At 41.3% G+C, this 27,920-nt stretch overlaps 1 protein-coding gene across 8 annotated transcripts in view; it reads right to left on the reverse strand.

The window, feature by feature from the left end:
• LOC135234595 (membrane-associated guanylate kinase, WW and PDZ domain-containing protein 1-like) overlaps positions 1–27,920 on the reverse strand; it is an 88,445-nt gene that overhangs the window by 5,684 nt on the left and 54,841 nt on the right. For 5 of the 8 annotated variants that reach the window (XM_064299353.1, XM_064299355.1, XM_064299352.1 and 2 more), the window contains 10 exons: positions 27,557–27,588; positions 25,896–26,166; positions 21,821–21,912; positions 18,639–18,831; positions 15,377–15,688; positions 13,729–13,932; positions 10,518–10,614; positions 9,020–9,110; positions 7,820–7,963; positions 6,483–6,621 (listed from right to left, as the gene is read on the reverse strand). In XM_064299353.1, the coding sequence (XP_064155423.1) occupies positions 6,483–6,621; positions 7,820–7,963; positions 9,020–9,110; positions 10,518–10,614; positions 13,729–13,932; positions 15,377–15,688; positions 18,639–18,831; positions 21,821–21,912; positions 25,896–26,166; positions 27,557–27,588 (1,575 nt within the window). Of the gene's footprint in view, positions 1–4,644; positions 4,734–6,482; positions 6,622–7,819; positions 7,964–9,019; positions 9,111–10,517; positions 10,615–13,728; positions 13,933–15,376; positions 15,689–18,638; positions 18,832–21,820; positions 21,913–25,895; positions 26,167–27,556; positions 27,589–27,920 lie in introns of all 8 variants that reach the window. The other 3 variants (XM_064299357.1, XM_064299356.1, XM_064299351.1) reach the window with 2 other exon arrangements.

Below are 27,920 nucleotides of genomic sequence, written 5' to 3' on the forward strand. Positions count from 1 at the left end.
ACTACTCTCTGCGTTGCCAGATGTAATTATGCTGTTCACTGCAAAATATTCTACTAAAATATTACTGTTCATAAGCCAAAATAAATAATGCAGAAGCACATATAAACAACAGTTCATTCTGTAAATTACGGGGTAACTGCTAAAACTAGGGTGTTCTTTAAAAATCTTTTTCCACTTTTTCTTTCTTTCTTTCCCGAATTTTGAATGATCGACTGCGCTTCTCGAGTCAACACTGCGCAACAGAGACATGCGGATATGAGGGAGACTGCAGCTCAAGCGCGTCACTCCTCCAATGCAATCGCCCTGGAAACAGGGGCCATTTAAAAACCCTGCAGTTCACACAGTACTACAGGAGTAACACTGACTGGAGCAACAACTGGCGTGGTGGGATGAGGCCAATGGTGTCCGTCCGATGAAACAGTCGCGGCTGAAAGACATGGCTGCAGCTCAAACCTGCTACGGCACTTGGCCCTAGCCTGCACTTAGGGCCAAGGCTTGAGGCACTGGGCAGCCATATTTTTTATTGACAGATAAAGCACCAACATGGTATTTTCTGTGAACTTCATGCACTGCCATGCACTTGCAAGAGGAACGTTCACAATATAATGAAAACCAAAAAAAGTTGATATGGGTGCATTTCTCCAACACAGTCAAAACTAAATGGATATTTATGAGACAATAAATCTGATTTCAGAATAAAATGGATTTTGCAGTACAACAAGGAATTAGCAGACCGGGGAGCCAGGTGAATAGTACATATACAAGTACCTCACTTATCCTCGATTTGAATATTTCACATGAATTCATCAAATGACAATGACCTTTTCATTTTTAAAGTCCATGATTTCTGGAGTATTTCATAAGTAAATTACTCAATGAAGAATTGAGATATGTGTCCATGAAGGATGTAAATCTGATCATTTGAAACTGAGAGTGTGAAAGAAATACATGTTTAGCACGACCTGTATCTCTTTGAAACATCTTAGCATTCACAAAGGTTTTTATGCCATAAGATACACTTAAAATAAATCAAATAAGGAAACTTCTGATTTTTGAGTATTCTTAAAAATTCTAATGGAATACATTGAGATTCCATCTTGCAGAATCAGTTAAAGAAATCCTTGATCGTGACCATATTCAAGGAACTCATAAGTAAAAACGAATTCCTTGAATGAGAGCCAATACCCTGACAGCACAGCGAGGTTAGGTTAACAGCTTTGCCTCTCTTCTCAGTGTGCTGTCTGGGTAGCTTTCTGTCTGAGGGCATAGATTTAGAGAAGGAAGCACGAGTATGGTATGATTCCATATTATACTATATGTTAAATATGTTCAAGATTATGTATAAAGTCCGTTTTATGTAGATTCCCAATCTAACAACTATACCAGTAATATGAAACAATATTACGGGTATAGTGTTGTGACTCAAAGAGATTTTTGTTAGTAAATGAAAGGGCAGTGGTTCCTTGTACATAGTTACTTACATCATGTGTTTGGTAGACACTGAAATACTGCTTAACAAACAAACTGAATAGATTCTCAATGTGTTAGTAAAGTTAGGGTAATTTGCTCAGTTGTATACAGTACATCGTTCAGTTGCCCAAGTATCCCTTGAGGATAATCTTAAGGTCACAAGCACATTTCAGAAACTGCCTTAGAACTATTCAATTTAGTTGTTCAAGTAAAAAAAAAAAAAAAAAGAATTTACATTGTGGATTGTCATTTGTGTCACATTTATGAGGAATGTTTGCAATATAAAACAAATCTGCAATTTCATTATTTTCATTCAGCATTCTTAAAGGTATTTTACATGTATCCCTCTCAAATCCCTCACTAAGACATGGCAGGAACATCTGTTACTTTGACATAACTTGCTTGGGGCTATGAAGTATCCTTATCACTGGTATAGCACAGTTTCTCTATAGACCATGGTATAACTATATATGTATGTATATACATAACATTAATATGTTACAAAAATTATAGTTCAGTGAAACCTAAGAGTAGTGTGCACTTCAACAACATGTGAAATGCTTGATCAAAAAAATTAAAGTAAAATTGTGGATTACAGAGCTAAATCAAGAAAAAAAAATTGTCTCAAACATTATGGAGCTCACTATATATATATACATGTATATAATGGATTCTATATTTTATACTATGGTTACAACTAAATTTCATGAAATAATAAAATGGTGTTTTAAAAACTTTTAATCAAGTATCCAAATATCGTTTAAAGATAGACGGTACTAGAGTTCGTATTCTATGGAGGTGTCTATCATTTATGAAAAACCTGAGAAAAGAGAAAAAACATTTAACAATGAATAATAATAAAGAAGTATTCATTAACTATTGGTAGGATGCTAAGCTGCAGTATATTACTAACTTATACTAACGTCTAGCTAGCCGCAAGGCACAAATTATATTACTATAATATAAGTATAATATAATATAACATTTTTTAAATCAATATTCAGCATGCAATTAAAAATAAAAACATTATAAATGATACAAAACAGGATTTTCATTTGCAAATTGGCATACCGTTGTATGAAAAGTGCTTTCAGCACCCGGTAACGTGAAGTGCTAGCTACAGCAGCCAGTCAGCTGTGTCATTCACTCTAATCCACATAACTGTGCTATGCTACGTTATTTACAACCTTCACAAATACTGCACCCCTGACCACTAAAATGCTTAGCTAGATATAATGTGTTGCAACTAAGATATTTGCTAGATAAAATTGCATATTATCCTTAGCTATAGATTTTGTGAATCAACTGTTATGACCTGTTGCTGTGATTACGTATATTCAGTCACTCTTGGTCTTTGTTGTAGAAAGTGGGTTTTTGCTATTAGCCTACACAAATGGGCTGCAAAGCAATACAATCAAAACAAATATAAATAAATTAAATCAATCTACCTCTATTTGAGAGATTCTTGCCCTGTCCCCCTGTCTTTCTATTAGGCCTATTAGCCTGCTGGCTGTTTTTGATAGCCTACTGAGTCTACTTACTGACATGCCTGACAGTATGTCTTGAGACATGGTGCTTCTAACATATAGCCTGCCCTATAGTTCATAATTAGTATCAGTTTTGAAAATGATCTCTGCAGAAGCCATAGTCAAAGGAATTGTTAAAAAGAGCTTAAATGACGTTGCAACATCAGAAGAAACTGGGCAGAATTAAGTGGTGCTTTAAAGACAGCACTTCAGTAAGAACTTTAATTGAGCTTAAAGTTCTCTTTTTGTATCTTGAAGTTTAAGTATTTAAAATATAAACAAGTACTTGCTTTAAAGGTCCAGGAAACTGCTGATGTGTTGTTTAAATCATTTTTTGCATACACAAAAGGCTGAGAAATATTTTTTAATTATTCTTATCTGGATGCAAGTTATGTAACAAAAAACAAAAAAAGTCCAGTGAAATATTTTATACATGTTGTATTGTAAAAATGTAAATGATGCTCTAGCCATTTTTGTGTTGGTAAGGCAACTAAGTTGAAATGTCCTAAGCATTGCCCCTTCTCTGGATGTGGAGAAAGCAATATGCTTTTTTCTTTTCACAAATATGCAGAGCCCTACAAGAAATGGGTTTTATTTCAGTAGCTCAGCGTTACAACATTGTTACATTGAATTGAATGATCATTGAATGATCTACAGGTTTAACTATACAGTGGTATAGCCAAGTTTATGTTGCTTTCTTTCGTTTTGTTTGGCAGTGTAAGGTTACTGCTCCAACCGGTTAGCAATGAGGAATGGTTTTTATAATTATGGCATTTTATCCCTGTTTTTATGTTCATTCTATGTCTAATTTCCTGTGAAGCACGTAATTTCTTTATTGTAAAGCACTTTGAGCTGCATTTCTTGTATGGAAGGTGCTATACAAATAAAGTTTATTATTATTATTATTATTATTACATATGAATGTACCCTGCCCATGTCTGCTGAACAGGTAACAATAGTGCTTATTCCAATCGAATGCCTATAATTGGGTTAAAAATTTAAATAAATATTAAGAAGACAATAAATTGTCATCACGATTTGAATCCAGTTGCCTGGACCTTTAAGTAAAGTATTTTCATTAAAGTGCACCTTATGGCAAGAAACCTTAGTGTATGAAAGAGATGGCTTCTTACCTGTAATACTGTAATACTACCTGTAAATTAAAGCCAACACTAATGCATAATTGAGGCAGTAAATTCCATGTGTGTTGGTGGCTGTACTACTGACATGGCTTCCTGCTCAAGGGACCAGTGGCCTTTAGGTTAAGAAGCTACTATCTATCCAATGCTAAAGATTAGCAACTGCTCAGCAGGAGAAAAACACTGGAAGAAGAGGGGTGAGGGTTATATTAATGAGGCAAGATAGGTCTAAGAAAAAAATAACAAAGAGCGAAATAAGCACCATAAAATAAATAAATTAATAAAACCAGACCAAATCTTGCACATTTCAACAGTGGACGCATGCGCCCCAGGGGTCAAATGCGAAGAGCTATCGGCACGAATCCATTCTGACAATAGCCAGTAAGAAAGAGAGGTGCAGTGCATTCTTGGTGAATGGATTCATGTGCGCATGAAGCATAGCATGAGTGATGGGTGAGTCAGGCCACGCCACACAGATACCGAAGGGACGGACTTTCCAAGCTACAAACCGTGGTTTGATTTTGGCCCATTAGGTAGAAACAGGGCTCTCCCAGCTTGTCATTTCTCATACACGCAGCGAGAGGAGGAGCCATCATCGCTGACGGACAGGCCGAAGAGCCCAATCAGAGAAGGAGGAGAGGGAAAAAGAGAAAAAACAAAACAAAATAGAAAAAGAGAATATTTAGATCCTTGAGAAACTACGCTTTTCTTAATATAGGCTTGAGAAACTGTAATATACCCTTAGTTTTGTTTTTGTTCTTTGTCTTATAATGGGAGAATGATTTCACAGGTTTTCCACGAAATACCATCTATGAGAAAAAATGACAAAAACAGAGAGAAGTCCTGCAATGCCTGCTTCTTCTAAAACATTTAAAGATAAAAAAAGCACATAGATCTACAAAGTCAATAGAGAACAAAGTACACAACACTGCACAAACAAGTCATAGCGCACAGGATAGTACTAGTTGCAACGGTACTGTATGCACATGCGTTATTATTATTATTATTATTATTATTATTATGATACACTATAGATATGCATAGTTATTATGGTTATTATGTTTGCATTCTACCACTCTAATTAAATGAATTGAGAAACAGTTGCATGGGCTGCATGGGCGAATAGTTTTTTATTTGGTTTTCATTTCAAATGTGCCTGTGTGTGCTGAGAGCCAAAGAGTCATCAGTGCCAAACTACATTGCCCATGCTGCAGGCCTCATTTTTTAAAATGCAAATAACACGATAAACAATTTTGAAATGGGATCCAAGTATATATATATATTCAGCATTCTGCCAATTTTGAGTTCATGGATTTTTCTAGTGCCAGTATATTTTAAAAGCACATGTGGATTTTCTTTTCTATGGACACTTCACCAAATTTGACAACAAAATGGAATGCAACAATGTTAGTGAAGGCACCTAATATGATCAGAATGTAAGGATCTGTTTTGGAGAGATGTGTTTGGAATGCAGGAATACTATAGTCAGGGAGTCCTTGCAACCTGGCTTGGAAACAGCTACTGAAGATAACCTTCAGTGTTACATAGTACAGGAATACCACTAGTACTATCCAACAGTGCATGGCATGGCTCGATATAGCGAGGGATTACATTGTCAGTTGCACATTGACAAAGTGTTCAAAAATATTCTGTCCATTTGTTTTGTTTGGTAATGCTTCATTTCTGGAGTAATCACATACCACTAGAATCACAAATATCCCAGAATCACCTAAATTAAAGCTGCATTTTGGCTACTTCTATCTGATCATAGCTGGTCTGTGGCTGGTCAAAGCTGGTCTCCAGCTGGAAAAATATGGACAAAGCTGGTTAAGATGGTAGAGTACACTGGTGGTCAATTGGTGGACCAGCTTATTATATAGGCTGAAAAAACACATCTAATACTGGCTTGACCAGCTTAGACTGGTTTAAGATGGAATTTTCCAGGGACGAGATTTGTGATTAATTTTACTGCAAGCAAGGGACTGTGCCTGAGCTAAGTTGATACTGTAGTAAAAAAAAAAAAAAAGCATGTTACAGCTTAATGGTTCGTGCAATCAAAGGTCTTACAACAGAAATATATTATTCATTTTGAGAATCAATGTAAAAATAAAAAAATACACTCCCATTTTGGGAAACCTAAATCATTTGCCACTTCTGGTTTAAGGAGCATGCCCAAAATGGCGGCTCCTCCCTGAACTTTCTCCCTGCTCCAGGAAAAGACACAAGTCAAAAACAAAAGGAGATCCAAATCTCAGCTTTCGGGAGACCCTCCGGATGAGAATGGGGTCCCCCAGAGTGTTTTAGAAGGGTCAGGATGCAAAAAAAGGAAAGTTCTAGAACAACCCACCATATTCAGGCACTGAGCCGTCCCCCCTCTTGAGAACAAGGCGAACCCTGCGGCCGCCATTTTTGATCAGTTCGATGGCGCGAGCATGCTTCATGTTCTTTGTGCTTTCTCCATTGATTTCCAGGATTTCATCACCGACCTGTGTTACAAAGTGTCCAGAACAAAATAATGATCAATAGAAAAGCACATGCATCCCACAAAAATGGGACATAATATAACCAATTGCAATTTCACTTAGAACTTGGTCTACTCGATAAAGTATAGTTTAAAAAGAATTATCTATGAGCACTAAATGCTGCTCTCCAGATTTTTTAAATTAAAAAACCCATTATTTTGCAAATCATTTAGACAGAAATGCAGGTCTCTGGCTATTTATTAGTGATGGGCTGGAATAGGGTATGTGGTTTGTGAGCATACTGTGTGAGGAGCTTTGAAAAGTGGTGCTTGTGCACATCCAACAATTCACCAGTGTTGGGGGGTTTCACACAATTGCAAATAAATAAATACATGAATAAATAAACAATTAAAGTGGAGTGTCTCACATACTGTCACACCACATTTATGGGACATTTTCCCGAATGTCCTGATGGACTTCCCTATGTTGAGCTTACATGCCCCGTTTGCCAGCAACACTGGGTAGGGTGCTGAATGCAAACCATGTTAAAAAGGCTTGCTGCGATATCAGCCATGGGGTACACCGGTACTGAAAAACTTCCCGAGCCCCCTTTGCAGTGGCAAACGTGAGAAATCCATTTTACTACACACGGCTTTTTGGATTTATTTTCTGAATCAAGGCACCTCAGGGGCTGGAAGAAGGATTAGACATAAAACACTTTATGTAGCTTCATGGGGTCATATAGTCTGAGGCTTTGTTTTTAATGTTTTTTTATTGTTTTATTCTAGATTACAATCATTCATTGTTTTATTCACTTTATTATTACATTTTTGTTGAATTAAATTACCCATTTAAAAAAAAAAAACCTTTTTTATGTCTTTATTTTATCTATAATATTTACTTTATAAAGCACTCACATGAAGCACACACATATAGAAAATATAGCTGTCATATGAGAACATTACTTAACTCTTCTATTGAAGCTTTTACACCATGACTAACTATCATCAAACTATCATCCAAAGTATATAATTCAAACAAGGCCTACACATTTCAGATCCTCATACAGTTACTTACAACTATATAGTGCATCTAAGGATTTACCATGTTCCAATGTGGGTTTATCCTTTTAGCAACTGTTAGACCTGCCTTTCCCCCTGTATCTCTAGCATGCATTTCTTTTTGTTCACCAGAAGTGCAGGTTCCTCTGAAAGATACACACCCTCATCTTTCCGTTTCGGACGGCGGCCCCCTCCTCCGCCAGCCTCAGGACATACAGGTCCATGTTGTACTCCCGTCCACCTCGCAGGCTAAACCCAAATCCTTTATTGTCCCGCTCCAGGTCAACAGAGTAGAATTCTGCATCCTATCAAAGAAACAAACAAACAAACAAAACAAAACAAAAAAAAAAAGACAAAAACATATATTCGGATTAAAACATTAGACAAAAGCCCACCATAGATGAGGTCAGCCAAGGGGAAAAGGAATGCAGTTGAGCTTCAGAACAAATTATGCCATGCCAAGGAAAAGTCACAGATTGTCGATAGGAGCACAAGTCTCTGAAACGAATCAATAATTAATTACACTGTGGGTGCTAGTGGTATAGTGGTCTGAGAGCAGGCTTCTGAGTGCTCGCCACGGGCACTGCAGATATCAAGCATCGACACTACGGGCAATAAAACAGTCTGCAACTACTTTAGCCAGACATTTTCATTTTAAATGTGTGCCGTTATCTCTTCTAGTGCACTGTGAAGCTGGCTGTTGTAAAAACTGTTTTGTATATCCAGATCTTCACGTCATTCATAAAGACGGTCTGAAGGCGCTTTAGGCTATTGAGAGTTAAAGGCTGTGCTTTCGCATGTCCCAGAGCAAGGAGAAGGGAAAGCAACCCATGTTACTGACAGATAATAAGGTGGGGGAATGAGAGAGACCGTTACTTACAGACAGACGGAGAGTAGGAGAGACGTAGTTATTGACGAGAAGATAAGGGGAATGAGAGAGACTGTGTAGTACAGGAATAGAGGGGATGAGAGACTGTTAGTTAGTGACAGAGAATAAAGAGGGGGAATGAGAGAGACCGTTAGTTATTGACAGAGAGAGAATAGGGTGGGGGAATGAGAGAGACTGTTAGTTAGTGACAGAGAATAAAGAGGGGGGATGAGAGAGACTGTTAGTTAGTGACGAGAATAAAGGAATGAGAGGACTTAGTATCAGGAGATAGGTGGATGAGATATGTATTGGATAAAGATGGAGATACACAGATAGAGAAAATGATAGAGGAATGACAGGTGGTTAGGCACAGATAGGGAATAAGATGAAGGAATCACAGGTGGTTATTTCAGATAGAGAATAAGATGGAGGAATGACAGGCGGTTGGTAACAGATAGACAATAAGATGGAGGAATGACAGGTGGTTGGTTACCTGAGGCGGCTGTGCTTGGGATGGAGCAGGTGGAGGGGCCTGCTGCGGAGACTTAAACTCAAACGAATCCTGTTTTTGTTTTGTATTGTTCCTGTAAGTAAATCATGTGAGTCAAACATTACAATCAGACAGAATGTCACCACTAGCCACCAGATATATGAATATTTACAAAAAAAGAGTGTCTGATCGTGCCTGGACTTAAGAATGCTTACATTTGAGGTTTCAGTGATGCAGTTCGGTTCAGATTAACTCTCTATTAATAACAGACAGATATTGCAGTCCCCTGTCTCTAAAAGTATTAATTCCACCAATCTCAAGATAATAACTTTAAAATAACAAGCCTTCTTTGTAATTCATGCATCACACAGAAGGATCTGTTATTAGTCTGAATCTATAGTATATATTTTGAGAAATAGCCTCAAGTTGTTCGTGAAACTGCACCATTTCACAGACCAAAATACCTGCCATCCTCAAACCATTTTGTTTTTGTAGACTGAAGCTACTCTCTTTGTGTTGGAGTACCAACCTGTTCATTATAGTTGCTTGGTTTTTACTAATTAGCATTGATCATGTTTTTGATGTGTACAGGTTCTGGTAGGTAGCGTGTAAATCACTTTATCCACTGAGGTTTTCCAGTTTTTTGATGAATTATTATTATTATTATTTTTTGTTTTGTTTAAAAAAAAAAATGAATTGCCTGAGGGGGTGGAAAAACCAAATGCCGCTTAAAAGATAAAACGCATAATCAGAAAACATTTATTGAAAAAGCTAGCCAGGGACACTCGGTAATGAAAACAAACAGGTTCTTACTCAAACGTACTTATCCAGCAGATGCTATCCTATGCTAGAAACAGGCTGGCTTCAAATGCAAAATCAGTAATTGTTCACCTGTTGTAGTTTAAGGCTGTTCCTTTCTTTATTAAGCTATAGACTGATTAAACTGCAGTTGACCCAACCTGATCCTCTGTTTACATCAGTTTCCCAGCATTTTAATGTAAAGGGTCAACAATTGCACAATTGAATAATGGAAGGAACAGCACTGTGAATACTAGCAGTCCGTTAGGCAGTTGTGCCAAAGGGAAATATCATGCCCAAATTTTCATCTTTAAAACAGATTTGTACGTCATTTAACTACAGCTGTCTCATTGGTTCTGAAAGTTTCAAAAGAAATCCAGCTGTTTTAGCATTTAAAAAATCAAACTGGCCATGACAACAGAAAATGGTTACCAAGCCGCGCACAGCAGTTTGCTTTGCTTTATTGGTCAATTACTCAAGAAACAGAAACCGCAACCCCCGAGCTGCATAAGCGACTCTGACAACAGAGGAAAATGATGAAACATGCCTAACTGCAACATTGGCACAATTAAAACATACGACAGGAAAAAAGCAAACAGGTAAGCAGGCAGGTAGAATGATGGACAGTTTGATTTATAAAAGAACGAAAAGGACACGTTGCGTGCAAGCTGAGCGAGACGGACGCCCTGCTGTGCCTCCTCACCTGGGTTCAGGTGCAGCCTGCTGCTGCTGGGCTGTGTGGGTGGTGGTGATGGTAGCGATCTTCTCAGCGTTGGTCAAAAGCGAAGCGTTGGAGGATTCTATAAAGACACCACCGGACAAAGCGATGAGAGCGAGCCAACTAACAAATAGGGCTCTAATTTCATAGTCAAAGCACAGCTATCACACTCTTAGCAGCGACTCACAGTGATGGTGAATTAAAGCGTGTCCAGCTCAGTTTGGCCATTTTGTTCAAGACCAGAGACTGTGGCTCAGTTGGGAAATATCCAGGGTAGATTGTCATTTGGTTGAGCCCTCCACAAACAGCCTTAGTTCATGCGTATTCATCTAAACTACTTCTGCCAGTCATTCTGAACTGTCCCAATCATGTTACACACGAAGCAACTGGAAACATTCTATTATGGTTAACGTATTCCGGAAAAGCATCGTGGAGATGTGTCAAGGATGTTCCGCATGAAACATTGGGCTGCCGCTCAATTCTAAAAGGCTGGTTTCAGAGGAATGAATGAGTTGTGGATGTAGTGGAGATTTTCTTTCATTCTGGCCATTACGGCTCTATTCCTTCCCTTCAATGCCAAGGTCACTTTCTTCATATCTGATGTACTTGTCCGGAGATGCAGAGTTCCCACATGTGCACTTAAGGCATCTCAAAATAAGCTTCCTCACACAAATGATGTCAAGACTAGAGATGGAACCCATGACATGATGTATTGTTTAGTTTGTGTATTTTCAAATTAGCTAGATATGTCTAAAATATGACTATTATATATTTAAGGGACACAATGCTATTTTCCAAGTCAATTAAGGTTCATTGATGCACTTGCGATGCACCACAAATAAGAAACCTGAAGCAGTGTATGTAATTACGTCTAATCAATAGCATGTTGTGGTGCAGAAGGCGAACATTAAACTGAAGCAAATCACTATCCATTGGCAAGGCAAGTACTATCAATATTAGATAAAGGGATATATATGGGTATTGCTATAAAATACAATTCTGAAAAATAGAAAGTGTTTGATGTACTGAGTGTCTCAAAGGGTGAGTTGTAGTAAAATACAAGACACAATCAAAAAAGAAATGTGTGGAGCCTATCCAAGCGTACATTGGGCAAGAGGCAGGAATACACCCTGAACAGGTCTAAAATGACAGCAGTGCAATTAAAAATAATGTATATAATAATCTTTCTCAACATCCACCAAACAGCACTAGTATGATTACTTGTATGATTACATATTCTTTATTATGTTCAGTGTTCATGTGTACACATTGGTAAAGCCACCATAATAGCACAGAGCCCTCATGTTTGGAGGTGTTGGTTGGTGAAAATACAAACAAATTATTTGGCACAAATGAGCACAATGCAAAAATGATTTCTATTGACACACCACCAAACCCCTGTTTACACAAACTGCTTAATTGCAGATCATAAACTCACCAAACCAGGCAAAAAAATAATAATAATAATAATAAGAATAATAACAAATAGGGTTCTAAATGTTTCCAGAATGTTTGTTTAATTATTTATTGATTACTGTGTGTATTTATTAATTTATTCATTCTCTGTCCCTATTCCAGCTCACACATGAATTTAGGCCCGTACAATTTGGTACTGTGCGCTACTTGGGGTAGTGATCTGCCATCCTGTAGGTTTTCAACCGTAACAAAGCACAGCTCATTCAACAGCTAGAGATCTTGTTGAGCTGCTAATTGATAAAATCAGGAGTGCCAAATTAGGGTTGAAATGAAAACCTACAGGACGGTAGCTCTGGGAACAGGGTTAGGAGCCACTGATTTAGCAGATGTTTAACACACAGCAATGTTGGCAAAGTCTTTCCTTGTTCTTTTAATTAAACATTCACAAAGCTCTCTGGGCCTTCAAGAACAGAAAAGCAAGAGGCAGTGGCTTAGTCATTGAGAAGCCTCGTTTTGGCTTAACTACACTTCTGTCCTTAAATCCAACCAAGCTGTACTTTAACACATTTTGGAAAATGTATGACAAGGCCTGGATTATGCTGCCTCCCCAGACTCTTATCAATAAAAATGAAATCCAAAATAATTGGAAACCGTCTGGGAAACACAGTAATTCCTCATACTGCTATCATTCTATCATTTCAGACTATATCTGGCAAATACATCCACATAAACTAAGGCTCTTTCAGCAGTACTGTGACTCTGGCCCTGACGACAGTTTGTTATTTAGTATACATTACTAAATAACAAATGAAAGCAAAAAAACTGGTCTTAATTGCTTATGGTTGTGCAGTATAGATCGAGGCGACATGAAGATGTGATCAAACATCGACAATAGCGGGCGTACGTCGACACCTATCGTAACAAGCGATAATCATCGTAGAATGTGAGGAAAATAATTGATGCACAGCCAAATCATCTTTGCAACATCTGACATAGCTGACATAAGCAGCACCTGGGGAAGCTTTTCCCCCTATTATGCAACTTCATAGTCTACTGACACCTGACTTTCCCTAAAAAAAAGGCACTTTTTTACAACTGATCAAGGCACTTATTGCTGTTTTTCAACTCCAGTCTTCAAGTGCCAGTTTTGCTATTCTACCAGGCAATCACATATCCTGATATTTTCAAGTGCCAACATCGTGATATAATTTTTAGAGACATCGCCAATCCGTAATGCAGTCAGACTGGGAAATAGTTAGACGTAAACTGCTTGTAGCTCCATACGACATGAAATCATGTGAAGTTTCACATTTTCACACGCGACTGACTTTTTCAAATGCGAACTACAATGTTTGTGTGTGAAAACAAAACGTGTTTTCCTCTCTCATGTCGAAGTGCGATTATTTTCATAGTTCCCGTGTACTCTTCACATGTTGGGCATTGACATGCGGTTTTTGGAGACATGGTTTGTGAACACGTGATTTTTTCATGAGGGGTAGCCAGTTTGCTTTGAATTCCAAGCAGTTGTTTCATTAAGGCGGATTGCCGAGAGCATCCGCGATGCTAATGAACAAAAACATCGATACCATTCTCCCGCCATATAAATTGATCGAGTCTCTTCCGTAAACCGTTCTCCGAGGTAGCGAATGCAGGTTAATGAGCCGTTCGGCCGGCGCCCCGGCGCAGAGATAAGCCGGCCGGCCAGCTCACACGAGCCCCGTGAATATTTAACGCTCGTGAATAATTCAGCAGAGGAAAGCGGGGCGGAAGGCGTGCTCACCGTCTCCGGGAATGATCCTCAGCGTGACGGTGTTGCCGGCCTCCTTGATCAGGTTGACGATGTCCGAGTGGGACTTGTTGGTGATGGAGCAGCTGTTGACGGCCAGGATGCGGTCGCCCACCTTCAGCTTGCCGCAGCGGTCGGCGGGGCTCCCTTCGATGATGCGCCCGATTTTGTGGGGCATGGCCACGCAAGCGTTCCCGGCTTCGGGGGCCAGGGGTTTGTGTGTGCGCGAGATTGAGGGAGGTGATTTTTTTTAAAAGAAAAGAGGGAGAAAAATGGGGAGGGAGGAAAACAGGATAGAGAAAAGGCGGTTCAGGATTCCTTGTCAATCGACAGAACAAAGTTGAACAGGAAGCAGATTAAACCATAATCTGTTTTTAAATGGAAAACACTGGACCGCTTCAGGTTATAACAGCTCTTGGTGACTGGGAATAGAACTTTACCAAATGTACTTCAGAATTTAACATTGTTCTGGAAATGCATTCAAAACATTGCGTGAAACCGCAGCCTGTTAGATCAAAGTTCCTTGTGCTGTGCAGGCCATCAATTCCTCGACATGGCCGGCGTCGATTTCCTCTTGTCCCATCAGCACATGGATCAATGGGACAATAACTCTTGGCCATAGCACGGTCGGGTGTTCGGATAATTGAATTTCAGTCCCTCGGACAACACGAGCGAGATGGATTTTTTTTTTTTTTACCACAGTAACCCCTGAAGCTCACTCTCTTCCTACTGACAGTTGTCTGCCACCTGTGCCACAAAGTCAGAAATGGACGGTATTTCAAACAAATATGTATTTGGATTATTGCATTTCATCAATATAGTTATATAGATGAGATACTATATAAAAACTGCTTGCCACCAGTTTTTGTATAGTATCTTACCTGCTCTGTCTGCAAGGCCATCTACATTTCCACCATCTTGACTGTGGGATAGAGCTACATTTATCTGGGAGGTATTTTGTATCTGTGGCAGGATACATGTTGTTGTATTTTTGGCCATCCCCGCAGGGGTGCCGTCCGTGCGGATGCTCAGACTGCTCGTGTGACAGCATTCTGCTGCATTCCCTTTATTTACTGCCTCCCTGTGTGGGGCTGCCCCCCCCCCCCCACCCCCCACCCCCCACCCCCCCTCATGCATATTTATGACATCACCTGCAGTCTCAGCTTCATCATCAGCGCATTCCATCACTGGATGGCTGTTATTTACTTATTCACTTTTTCTTATTTTTCTGTATATTTATGCATTTACACAGGGAGGGAGAGAAGGCAGAGTGTCTGATGTCTCAAGGGTGTTCTTGCCAGTGTTTATTCAGTTTTCCATTTTGTCTTTTCTTTTCCTTCCAGGCCCTTACACAATTTACAATTTAGACTTCTAGCAGATACTAGCAGATTTAGACTTCCATAGTGGCTTACAGAGGCGTATTAATTAAGTTGGATGAGAGAACCACAGCCAAACTGTCAGGGCAAATAAAACAAATATTGCAAGAATGCTGCAATGATGCAGGCAGCGGCCGGTACAGAACCCCCTAGGTGATGCATGGTAACCATGGAGCCATGCAGCTCAACACACATCAGCACCGTTCTGTGTGGAAGAAAAACCCTTCCTTACACCACTGCGGAATGTTCCAGAAGGCCCGGCTTACCGAAGTTGGTCCCCGCCTCAGGCCGGGAGACGGAGGAGACGATGACGAACCCGAAGCCCTCGTTCTCGCCGCGGCGGATCTCCACGTCGTAGGGCTGGATGGGGACGGCGCCGGTCGCCACAGCGTTCCCGCTCCCGCCTCCCCCGCCCCCGCTGCCGATGCCGCTGGTGCTCCCGCTGCCCGAGCTGACGGTGTTGAGCGAGTTCTGGCTGCCCTGCGGCGTGCGCTTCTCCTCCGTCAGAGAGGGCGCCTGGGTGCTGCTGTGGTGGGACGAGGCCGGGGACGGGGGCACATCGCCGTTATTCTTCGACGCTGAGGATGAGGAGGAAGCGCAACACTGAACCGTCAGGCAGAAGCCAAGAAGCCATTTCTGTCAAACAAGAACTCACAGCAAATCTAGAGGCTAACTATGCTGCACTGCAGACAGATAATAGACAATAGCAGAATACTGTAGTTGCTTTTAATTAGATTAGCTTACAATCATGTTTATTGGAATTTAGGATTGATAAAGTAGCCATACCTACATTTTACACTTTTTTTTTTGAATAAGCACATTTTTAGCATCCACAAATGCATCATGAAAAAACACCAGTGTTAATCCAGAAATCTATCTTCCTTATCTCTTATTTTGTGTTCATTGTGTGCCAGACACATTCTCTCCAGGGCAATAGGTTTCATTCATTCATTAGCTAGTTGAATAAATGAAACAACAGCTTGTTAGTCAGCTAGTTCAAAATAGAAATGATTATATTTATTATGTTGCGAGCTAGATGTAGAATAATTTGGATAAAATACTAAAATCATATCTCCCCTGCATAACATTTGTATTATCTTCCACAAGTTACTACAATATACACAAAACTAGCTATATTTTATTTAGCTTAGTCTATGCAGAAGTTTGCCTTGACCTGCCTCGCAGCCAGGTCTGTTTACTTCAGGTAATGCGCATGGATGCTTGAGACATTATAGTGAAGGAGAGGAGTAAAGATTCACACTTGAATGATGAGGCTCTCTCAGACAGAGAAAGGAGCGCTATGAAATGGGTGTGACTCTCATTCTCGGTAGCTCACTATACAACCTTTTCTCTGTTCGCATGTGTCTTGTCATATCTCAGGGTCTACTTTTAAAGGCAAAAAAATAAATAAAATCCCGACTTGACGCCCTGTGCAGACTGCCCCATTCCAATCCCCCTAGTGACAGACCTACATCAGGGTTCTCCCTTGCTTGTGCTGATTTTCATTCCACAGATAACTGCAATTTCTGACATATAATGAGCTGTTAATTGATTGCAATGACACATTTTACCATCTAATCACAGAGAATTTACCCTATTAATGCCGCATTATCTCCGAAAAAATATTAATCTTACAAAGAGTTCATAATCGATTAATTGAAAGACTTAATTAGACCAGTTCTCCGATAACAGTGCTCTCACTTTCTATAATGTGCTGAGGCAAATGGTTCCTTTTGAAAGAGGCTCCATCATTAATTGGCTGACGGACAGCTGAAAGCGTGGGACATGGTCACTGAAACTAGGCCATTTGCAGGAAATTAAAAAGGCCAGCAAACGGCAAAAAGCCAAACTTGTGTTGTATTCAAATCTCTTTAAACACAAAATTATGGAAAACAGTTTTCAGTAGCCTTAACTGATCACAAAATTGAAACAGAATGGGGATCTCAAGACCAGGGTCAGTACTTGATGAATTCTGGTCCTATGAAGTTACCTTCCCCAGACCGTGCAAGAAGCATACATTGTTTTCATCCAAAAATCAAGATTCAAAAGTTACCTTTCAAGCCTTCATTCAATAACAGTTTCTCTATAATCCAAATATATGATCTACTTGAATCTAGTTGATCATAAACTACAGCCTGCAAACTACTGTGGTCACCAGGGCAACACTGAAGCACTATGAGACAACATGCTTGTTGGAGCTAAGAACTATGGGTCTATACAAAAACAGGGTTAGACTGACATGATCACAGCACCCGCTTCATGCAAACACAAGCACGCACACACACTAATGCATCCAAGAAAACTATTACTTGTCAAATGAAAGAACAGCAAGTGAGCTTTTAGGAAATTATAAGGGTGCATAGGGCACTACATCCTGTATCGGGATTACTTGTCACTAATTATCACTAAGCTATTACTAAGATTGTAGTGCCTTGCATCGCCACCTGTCTGTAGCATTGGGTCACCCAACTGACTAACACCATAAATGTAGTGCAAGAACATTTTTTTTTTTTAATTCAAGCCTTTCGTGAAAAAGTTTACATTTCGGTTTTTTGTCTAATTTGAATAACACTTAGAAGACATTTGACTTATGCACTACAGCAAAGGGCAGCTTTTTATATTTCCATTTCAAATATGACAAAAATAATGGGTAACCATACAATTCCATAGTGAAACAGCAATGAAGACAGGAACAGTATTGCCAGAGGCTATACTAGTGCATGTTAAAAATCACTGGAAATGCCTCTGGCAGGCAATTCAGCTAAAAACTCTGCCCCATGGGGTTATGGTACATTCATTATAAATATTATTGTTACCGAACACTTATGATATTTTCAGCAAACCCCCAGGGGCAAGATTCTGTTGCATTATTCCTGATAAAAGAGCTTTTTGGCAATTGCATTGTCAAGTATTGTTTTTCCGTCAGACAGAACAGTCAACATTCTCTTCAGTTTGATGAATTTAGTGCAATCCTCAAAGACAGGGGTTGACAACCCCGGCTCCTGGAGGGCTGGTCTGTGTGCAGGTTTTTGTTCCAACCAATTACCTCAGATTTTGTTTTCTGACAGCTCTATAAACTACGCTGGTTCACTGCTAGATCAGCACAGTAAAACTTTTAGGACACACTTGCAGTCCCTTACAAATACCAGATCAAGATATGATCGAGCTAATTAAATAATTAGAGCAGAAGTTGGCACACAATTCTGAAAGAAAAATCAGAAAGTCATTGTGCACCCCTGCTCAAAGTCAATCATTGTCTCAGAAGGATACTCCGCTAGTCTTCTGAATTCATGGTGATATGAGCTGGCACCATGTACCATTCCCCACACTTCCTGACCTCACATCCAGCGTGATCATTGAAGTGAAGTGAATTAAATTAATAATTTAAATGCAATACTTGAACATGCTGTTGTTGGTTTAGGTCGAAGGTTTCCAAATTTCTCAGGATATGACTTGATTTGTCTTATTTGACAAAAACTGATCCTCTCTGGAATAAGATGTAGGTTTTGGCTGTGCAGCTGAGCTTACCGCCATATCCGGTCTTGCGACGCACGGTGAGGTTGACATGGCCCTGCTTGGCAGCCTGCTGCATCAGCTGGACCACCAGCTGATGGGACTTCCCCACCACGGCTGTCCCATCCACACAGATCAGCTCGTCCCCCGACCGAAGGCGTCCGTCCTCGTCCGCTGCCCCGTACTTCACAATGTGGCCTATGTAAATCTGCAGCCAAACGTCAGGAGAGTCACTGTGATTACAATGCAAAAACATGCACACAATGTGGCCTTTGTAAATCTACAACCCCAAAATCACTCAACATCTAGTGTCTTGGTTTAAACACTCTCTGGCTATAGCTAGCAAAAAGATATCCCGCATTTCATTTTGCAACCTCTATCCTACCACAAATCAGCTGTAAAGACAACAGCAGATTGCTTGTTTGCTTTTTTCCAGGTCTGACCGCTTCACTTTCTGGAAAGTTATGGACCTTGTTCAATACATCGCCGCCCAGTGTACATAAGGTGTAACGCCATGTGTACAACCACTGCGCACAGCCGACTCAGAAACAGAAACATTGGACAGCGTTGCACACATGGGAACCAGCCTGCTTTTACATGACCATAAAACGACCTTTACTGTCTGGGAACAGCGCTTACAGTAGCAGTGATAGGCACTGCCAGGGATGTGCCAGCTTAGATACCTGTCAAATTCACATTGCAAATCACTTATGTGCGCTACACATATATTATCAGCATTCCATACAGCCACCTGACCTTATCAAGACTGACCTGACATGTTATAGATAGTGCTCTAAGAAAACATATCTCATGTCAGGCTGGTTAAAAATAATTGGATAAATGTACATGAATCTGTAGGGAGGGTTTGAATACATTTGCCAGCTGAATAGCTGTTGGTAGACAGGATAAAGCACATATCCACAACCACTGAAGAGACCCAGTGGCAAAAACAATATATGTCAGAATCCTGTTGAAGCATGCAAGCATCACTGCCCTCTTAAAAAAAGGCTGTTAATAAATTGTTTTGTGTCGTGAAAGCTTGTTTCTAATAGCCATCTAAATTAGTCCCACAGAACATGGCTTTGTTCAGTGGTGACATAGGGTTTGGTCATCACGTTGTCTCATTTTGGAGAATGGTTGAAGCAGGTTGAAGAAAATACCAGCCTGCATTTTATCTGAGCTTGTCCTGTTGCAGAACACTGCATGGCCAGCTCTAGGATCAGCAGTAAGATCAGCACTAGTAGCAGTACTCGATTGAGTACTACAAATAGTACTAGAATCAGCACTAGGATGAGGGCTAGGAGCAGCACTGATAGCAGTATTAGAGTACTAGGAACGGTATCAGTACTGGGAACAGCAGTTTTTCCATACTCCTTGGACAGGCTTGCTGATGTGAGATAGATATAGCATTTTTTTTTTTTTAAATCACACTAACAGATTTAAGTGGAAAAGAAATTTGGCTTTCTTTAAGAAGCATTATTCTCATCATACCGTCTTCAACTGCCAAAGAAAAACCATTATTTGGATAAATGTTGACTTATTTTGTGCAACAGCATTAGAGTTTGTTTTTTAAAACCCTGCTGACTACAACCACACCAACCTCACCAAGTGGAGCAGAAGGTAACTCATGTAATATATTCAAAATTGCAGGACCTACCACAAAACTTAAAAGTAGAGACGCACAGCTTATATCTGCCTGGTTTTATTTTTTGTGGCAGTGCAATCATTTTTGCAAGCCAGTCAGTTGATTCCATTATGTGTCTGATTTGTAGGAATGTAGAAAACCTAACTGTACCACAAAGAAAAATCCCCGATATGACCTTCATATTTTTCCATTGTTCGATTTTGAGAATCTTGGTTCTGAGCAAAGGAACTGTCAAGAAAATAGCTGTTCCATCACAAAAGGGCCAAAATGTCTGAGCATTGATTTCTGCCTTTGCCTCCTCAAGGATCCTGACGATAACTGCTGTGAAGTCACTTGTAAACATGGCATAATGTCTTTTTTCCCTTTTAGGAAAAAGAAAGTGCACCTCCTCATTCAGGCTCAGAAGGTCAGCTACCATCCAGAGGTTCTAGACCACAGTAGTCGAGCCCAGAGAAGCTTCTGTTCAATGCAGTTTGAACAAGAAAGGTGTGTGATGCTCATGCATGTAGTGTAGCAGATGGATTCCGTTCAAAACTCAGCGAGTTGAGTTTGACCTGCTCACTACTGTGGTATTAACTTCCACAGTACAAACACAGAAGATGTACACATTACATTAAAACATTACATTACGATAATTTGGCAGATGCTCTTCTCCAGAGCAACATTCAGCTGTTTCTCTCAGGAATACATACATGTATAATAATATCACCAAGAACATGACATGATCACTTCAGTCAGCTCACACTGAAATTCTTCCCTTCAAAACAACTGAGAGATCTTTAAAAGGATCTAATGATTCAAACCCACAATTGTTTCTTTAAATACATTTTTACTATACTGCAGTTGCATCACATAAAGTCAAAAAGCAGTTCATCCAGCATGGCTGAAATGTGTGGATATAGGTATGGATGATGGAAGGAAATAGAAAACGGACAGACGCACATATCTCTCTATTCTGGGTGTATTGTCCTTTAACCAAGCATTAGGCAAAATGCAAGACATTTACTTGGTCTCTCCAAGACAAAGGTACAAACCACTTTAAATGGTTGGCGTCCATCATTATATTGCATTACATTTATTTAGCAGATGCTTTTATCCAAAGTGACGTACAAAAGTGCATATTATGGTCATTGGAACAACTACAAAGCACAGGTTCGATAAGGTACAATACTCATTTCGTACAGCTATTTATAGCCAAGAACACACTTCAGTTCACGCAGTGCACAAAAATACAAATTACAAAAAGTCATCTGCTAGAGTGTCCCATAAATGTATTAAACAAGCTCCCATCCCTAGACAGCAAAGCCATCTCAGTATTGCTAGACCCACTGCTATGTTAGCAGTTAGCAATATCTCAGTAAGCAGACATTCATATACTACTCAGAGTAAGTGCCAAAGCCAGCATATGTGTCAAATGTATGTGTCAAATACAGTATATATGATGGTATATAAATGCAGGATATAGCATGTACCAATGTTTCTAGGTACCAAATATAGCACATAACACCACGTGATAGTGTGCGTAGTAGTCCCAAACATTGCTGTGACTCACCGGCTCTCCTGGCTCATTTCCTCCAAGAATTCGGAATCCAAACCCTGTATCCTTCCGCCACAGGAAAATGTCCTGCTCCTGAGAATCGGGCACTATAAAAGAGTGATAAACCTCAATCAACACAACTGTAAACTATAAAAAAGTAAAACCCCTGAATCAACACATCTGCAGTCAGGCACTATAAAAGAGTGAAACACCTGAATCAATGATATGATAATTGACTCCATGCACACATAAATATCCTAGTAAAATTGTATAATTTTTGAGACACTGGCACAAAAATCACGTATTATCGTAATTCATTTCGGTAAAATGGTTAGCTTGCTACAATTCTCAGCAGACCACATTATTAGAAACCGCAGCATTAGTAACTTAGAGCTGAACCATAATTGTGTACCGCACAGTTAATGGCAGTCGGAATGGAGTCTGTGGTGGCGCCAGGAATTCTGGGGGACATAGTGAAAAGCCGCATTTTCTGGGCAGAGTCAAATCGGTGGCTGGATAAAATCACAAGAAGTGCTGGGGCTGCTGAGTGGCCATCATGTTAAAGCACTGTTCTACTGCACGGATGGACATCAAAGTCTCGCACTGAATCTGGCCAGTGGCAGTGCTGATTGTGGACAGCAGCCCTGCAGAGCAGTGCGTAATTGGCTCTAGTGTCACCCAGGAAAGGGAGGCTTTCAGCTGGTTCACTTGGCATTCGCAAGAGCGCTGGTTGAGCTGCACATGAAGAGAATTCTCCCGACTCCCTATCTGTACAAGTCTGATGTGCTGCTAAATGCAGTATACCTACAAGTCCAAGTATATCCTCATACATACTCACGCATGTGTACACACACACACCTGCACAGATCTCTACTAGAGGCAGGAGGAGGTGAAGTATCCTAAAATATAGAGGATAAATATGCCAGCCACTGCTAGCCAATTTGCCTTCTGGCAGGGAGATAAGGCAAGGGTCATCTAACCCTTTGACCCAGACTTCACACAGTATTCATAAAAATAAACAAAACAAAACAAAAATATTCACATGAATAATAGATATTATGGAAGTAGACAAAGTAATATTTGGAAACAAAGCTAAGCAGATAGCTTCTTCAAATATAGCTGTTGTTATTCTGACAATAGAAAATACTTCATGCACCTTCTCAATGATCAAAGGGACAAATTTGCCCCCCCCACTTGAATAGCCCTGCTCTAACCCTACATCCTACAGTAGCGATAAACTATGGTCTGCTGCACTGGTCCTGGAGAGTCACTGATTTACATTTTTACTGACCAATTAAAGCAGTTCATTACACAGTTATCCAACCTCACCTGTTTTCTTGAGTCTGAATTTGTGGATAATTTTAAGCTAAACGCAGAAACCATCAGACCCCACGGCTCTACAGGGCTGAGGCCGCTGCCCCCGAGACCAGGGGCTAAGCTACTAGCATAGGCTCCGGGAGCAGTTATGTCCTCCTCGCAGCGAGGAGGTGGCAGATAATTGGCAAAATCAGGGCCAGCTGGCAGAGCGGACGATTCTCCTGCCACGTACAAAATGTCTGCCAAGGGGGGCCCAGCATGGCTAATCTCCGCACCAATCGGCAGGCTTATTTCAGTCTTGGCATGGTCTCATTTGTGCAGGAGGTGCTAAACTGCACAATCACTGTGGACTCCTGCAAACTCTATCTTAGCCTCTCATAAATTGCCCTCACAAGCTTTAAAATGAGTCCTCGCAGAGCAAACATGGATATTAATTCAGGGACAGGCATTGTGTAATTATTCCCCGCCGCTACCATGTGTGACTTGTAGCAATGGGGATACAAAAGCACACTCAGTCAACAGAAGAAATGGATTCTCAGCAATTAAGGGGAAATAAACCAAGGATGCATCAGGACCAATCAGCAAAATGTGTCCCGACCCCCTGCACAGCAGTGATTTTAATAAGTCCTTTTTTATTGGTTTTCTGCAACCAAAACCAATCACTATGGAGTTGGCTGGATAATTATTGAAGATCACAGTACAGACTTACTGGTCCACTGATTTTTTTAAATAATATTTTCCATATTTATATTATTATTTTTGCTCTCTTTGGCCCAGTGGTACCAATTTGGCTATTCTAAAGCATGACTTGTGGGGCCTATGAAGTATTTTTTACTATTATAATTTGGAGTAATATCAAAGAGTTTTAGTTCTGCAGTTTGTAATTGCATTAGCCTTGAACAATTTTCATTTTCTTCACAAAGTGTTTGACACAAACCCAGAAACCTGTTCCTCAGCAACCATCTAACATCTCCCTAGCATATGAAGTATGCTGGTATATTACCCACATCTTTTAACATTACCACACATGCAAAATATGAAATTCTCTATCTCTGGCCACATCTGGTTGTAATGTACACTGTAATGAACACAATGGAAAATGTGTATCAAAGTACACTGACACCGGTGAGGCTGAAGACCATATGCAGTGTATGCAGCAAAACCTGGTCTAGCACACAGCACAGTTGGTGGCAACTACCAAACCCACAAACATCTCTTGTACTCACTCTACAAGCTCCAGAGTTGCTAAGCAGCAGCTAGTTCAGAAATAGCAGCAAAGTGAATAGCAATGATTGCTGTAGCAACACTAGCACACTAGCAACCTCTTATGCCATATGTATGTATATATGTATCCCAAATATGGAACAGGAAGCATTCATTTAATCTGCATGCCTACGATGTTAGAACACTTTGCTCTCACGAAAGACTAGCTCACAGAACCATTTTAGCACTGAGGTAGCTTTGATAGCAATTAATGAGTTATGCATTAGGAGTCAGAGTGTCAAAATGCTTTAGCGGCAATGAGTTAGATCCAGTGTTTATGAGCCAAGCTGAAGAGGACAGTTGACAACCGAAGAAAAATGACCGCTCAGCTTCCTGGTAGCACATTCAGCTCCAGAAGGTTTTGGCATAAATTGCATGGACCGTGCCAATTCTGACTGTGGCCAGGGTTCACGTGGGGATGCAGGGTCGGGCAACATCTCAAATGCATGCATTTGAATTATGTCTATGTATGCATTTCATATCCAATAAAGCCTGCTCACCTCTTTTTTACACTTTTAAAAAGCTCTTCTTCTTTTCCTCCCCAGTTTGGAATGCCCAATCGTATTAATCAACGCTTACGCCTGTAACCTCTCCGATCGATTCAGGAGAGCGCAGACAAGTGTGCGCTCCCCTCCGAAGCATGTGACATCAGCTGCTTCTTATCAAACTGCAGTTCACAAGTACGGCTCACACAGACATGAGTCAGAGGAAAACACTTCAGACACCTGCTCGACTGGCAGGGTTCACTGTTGCTGTCAACCCATTGTTGCTGCAATCTATAGTCCACAATTCAGTCCAGTTTTACTAAAGCACAAGGACTTCTTTAATCTTAAAGCCAATATCATTAGAACAGGAGGATTTCAGTGTATCCATTGTATCTGGTTGTCTGTTTACACACAATTTGTTAAATGCTTAATATTTGGCTATGTGCATTTATGTCACATTTCTCACGCATTAACATCACATTCTATCTGACTCTATGCTTTTCCCGGGATTTTATTTGTCAGTGGAATATTACCAGCAGGAGAAATGCTGGAATGCAAACTTACAAATCTGAAAATGGCAGAATCTAAATAAAATCTAATGCACACGATTTCTTGAGTTCAGATTTGGTAAATCAGACAGATGTCACATGAAAAGACAAATGGGGTCCAAGTTTTCACATTGATACATGCGACACTTGTAATATCCGACAACAGAGGACCAGGTGGTACTTTCACTGTCAGGCTTTTGACTTTATGAATCATCTTAATGACATACAATTATAAAAGGGAAGCAGCACTGACAATAACACCGGTTGTCATGGTAACACACAAAAAATCCCCCAGTAACCAATGGTTATGATGAGAAAACCGCTCTACAAGGACAATGTCTGCTCGATCCATCCAATCCCACGAAACCGACAGCAACTTCTATGAATCGTTATCTTTTTCTCTTGCACCGTGGCGCACTATAAACTTAACCAGTAGGGGAAACCTTGAGTCCTAAGTATGAACTCAAACATACTTACGTCTGCTCTCATACATACTCCTGGACTGGGCCCAGATTTTGAAGGGGTCTGGTTTCTTCTGGGCAGGGCCGTCGGCTGGGTCCTGGAGGGGGGGCACGGCGGGCAGGCCGGGCAGGACGGGCAGGGGCTGGGTGGGGGGCGGGGGAGGGGGGGCGTTGGCCTCGTTTGGCGGTGCGGCGACCGTGTGGGCTGGCGAGTCGGTGTGGGTGCTCCGGTGACTGCACGCACTGTGCTGGGAGCTGCTCTGACTGTCCTTCCTCTCCAGCTGCTGCTGCAGGAGGGGAGAGGGGGAGGAGAGAGGGAGGACAGCGGGAGGAGTAGGGGAGGAGAGAGAGGAGAGGGGGAGGAGAGAGGGAGGAGAGGTGGAGGAGAGAAGGGAGAGGGCGGAGGGAAAAGAAGGAGAGAGAGACAGGAGGGGAGGAGAAAGAGGGGAGGGGGAGGAGAGGGAGGGAGGAGCAGGAGGAGAGTAGGAGGAAAGAGAGGAGAAGGGGGAGGCGAGAGCGGAGGGGGGGAGGGAAGGGGAGTGGGAGAGGGGAGGGGGAGGAGAAAGAAAGGATGGGGGCGTGGGGAAGGGAAGGAGAAAGGGAGGAGAGAGGAGGATGAGAGAGGAGAGAATGAAACAGGATGAGATGTGAATAAAAAGAGAACAGAAGGCACAGATGCACAAGGCCAGTGGACTCGGCGTGTGGATCCTTTTTCTGACACAGCTTTTGAGACTCTCCCGCACACATGCACATCTACACAATGTGACAGACTCTCAAGGAAGTGCAGTTCTGCATGACCTACGATCCAGCGCACACACACACACACACACACACAATCACACTTAGTGACTAGTAACCGCTCCCCACGCAGATTAAAAGGCTCGGGCACCGCTGAGGGAATCTGACTGCCTGAAAGCAGCAGCGAAGGTATTATTAAGCGTTAGTTAGCGCAACCATCTAAGCACTTCTCTGCAAGCGTGTCTGAGAAAAAAGAGGTTAAATGAATAATGTATATATGATATATATAGTCATAAATTTGAAGAGACGGATGCTACTCTCAGTTAAGTGACAATCGCGTGACTTAAATCGGCCGACGGCCTTGGAGCAAAACCCTCTCAAAGGTTCCTCGCTCCTGGTGAGTGGAGGTGGGCCTGCGTAGTCACACTCATGGGGCACTGGGACACTTCATTCACAAAAAGCGACTTCCCTCCAAAATGCTAGTCCCTACGCGAGCGGGTCATTCTCCGACTTCACAGGCGACCAATGCAGGGGTGACTTTCGAGTTAAAGGTGATGGAGTTCAAAATTAAAAAATTCTGAACTCCGTCGCCGCTTCAATCGACAGGATCGCCGAGCGCAGTCCGTCTCCCTCGCTATTTAGCATTTCGCTCTGCCCACAGCTGTCAATTTTTTTTGGTTACAAAGTAATTCAGAGCGAGGGCAGGCTGTCATTTGCTTATGGCCCTCAACCCTCTTGGCCAGCTGGTCATGATTAAATCCCTCGGCTGGGCCCGGCGAAAAGCAGCAGCTACAGTCCGTTAGACTAGCAGACACAGAGGAGGCAGAGAGAGAGCGGGGGAAAAAAACCTTCTTTTTCTCGCCTTCTATTAGTAAAACAGACAACAGTCCCTTGGAGGCAGCGGGGGGGAGGAAGGGGTCACGGGGAGAGAAGACTCACCAATTTCGGACTCTTCTTTGCTGACACCACACCTGCAAATCAAGCACAGAAAGAGAGAGTGTTAATTATGCACTTTTTCTTTTCCTTCTTTTTTTTTTAAAAAACCTTTCCCGGCAGGAATAACCGTCCACTACCGATCGCAGGCTAGCAAGAGGCTGCGGTCGGCTCGCCAAGAGCCAGAGTTATCCTCCTTCCCGTACGGGATCGAGAGTGGAGATGGGTACGGTGGGGGGAGTGGAGGAGGAGGAGGAGGTGGAGGAGGAGGAGGGTTGAGGGGGGGGTGAGGAGGGAGAGATTTCTCCGCATTAGCAATGCCGGCTGCTTCTGCGGCGACCCCCAAGGGCCGCCCAAATCCGAGCCGAGC

This window comes from Anguilla rostrata, chromosome 11 (assembly GCF_018555375.3).
Source record: "Anguilla rostrata isolate EN2019 chromosome 11, ASM1855537v3, whole genome shotgun sequence".
Lineage (NCBI taxonomy): Eukaryota > Metazoa > Chordata > Actinopteri > Anguilliformes > Anguillidae > Anguilla > Anguilla rostrata.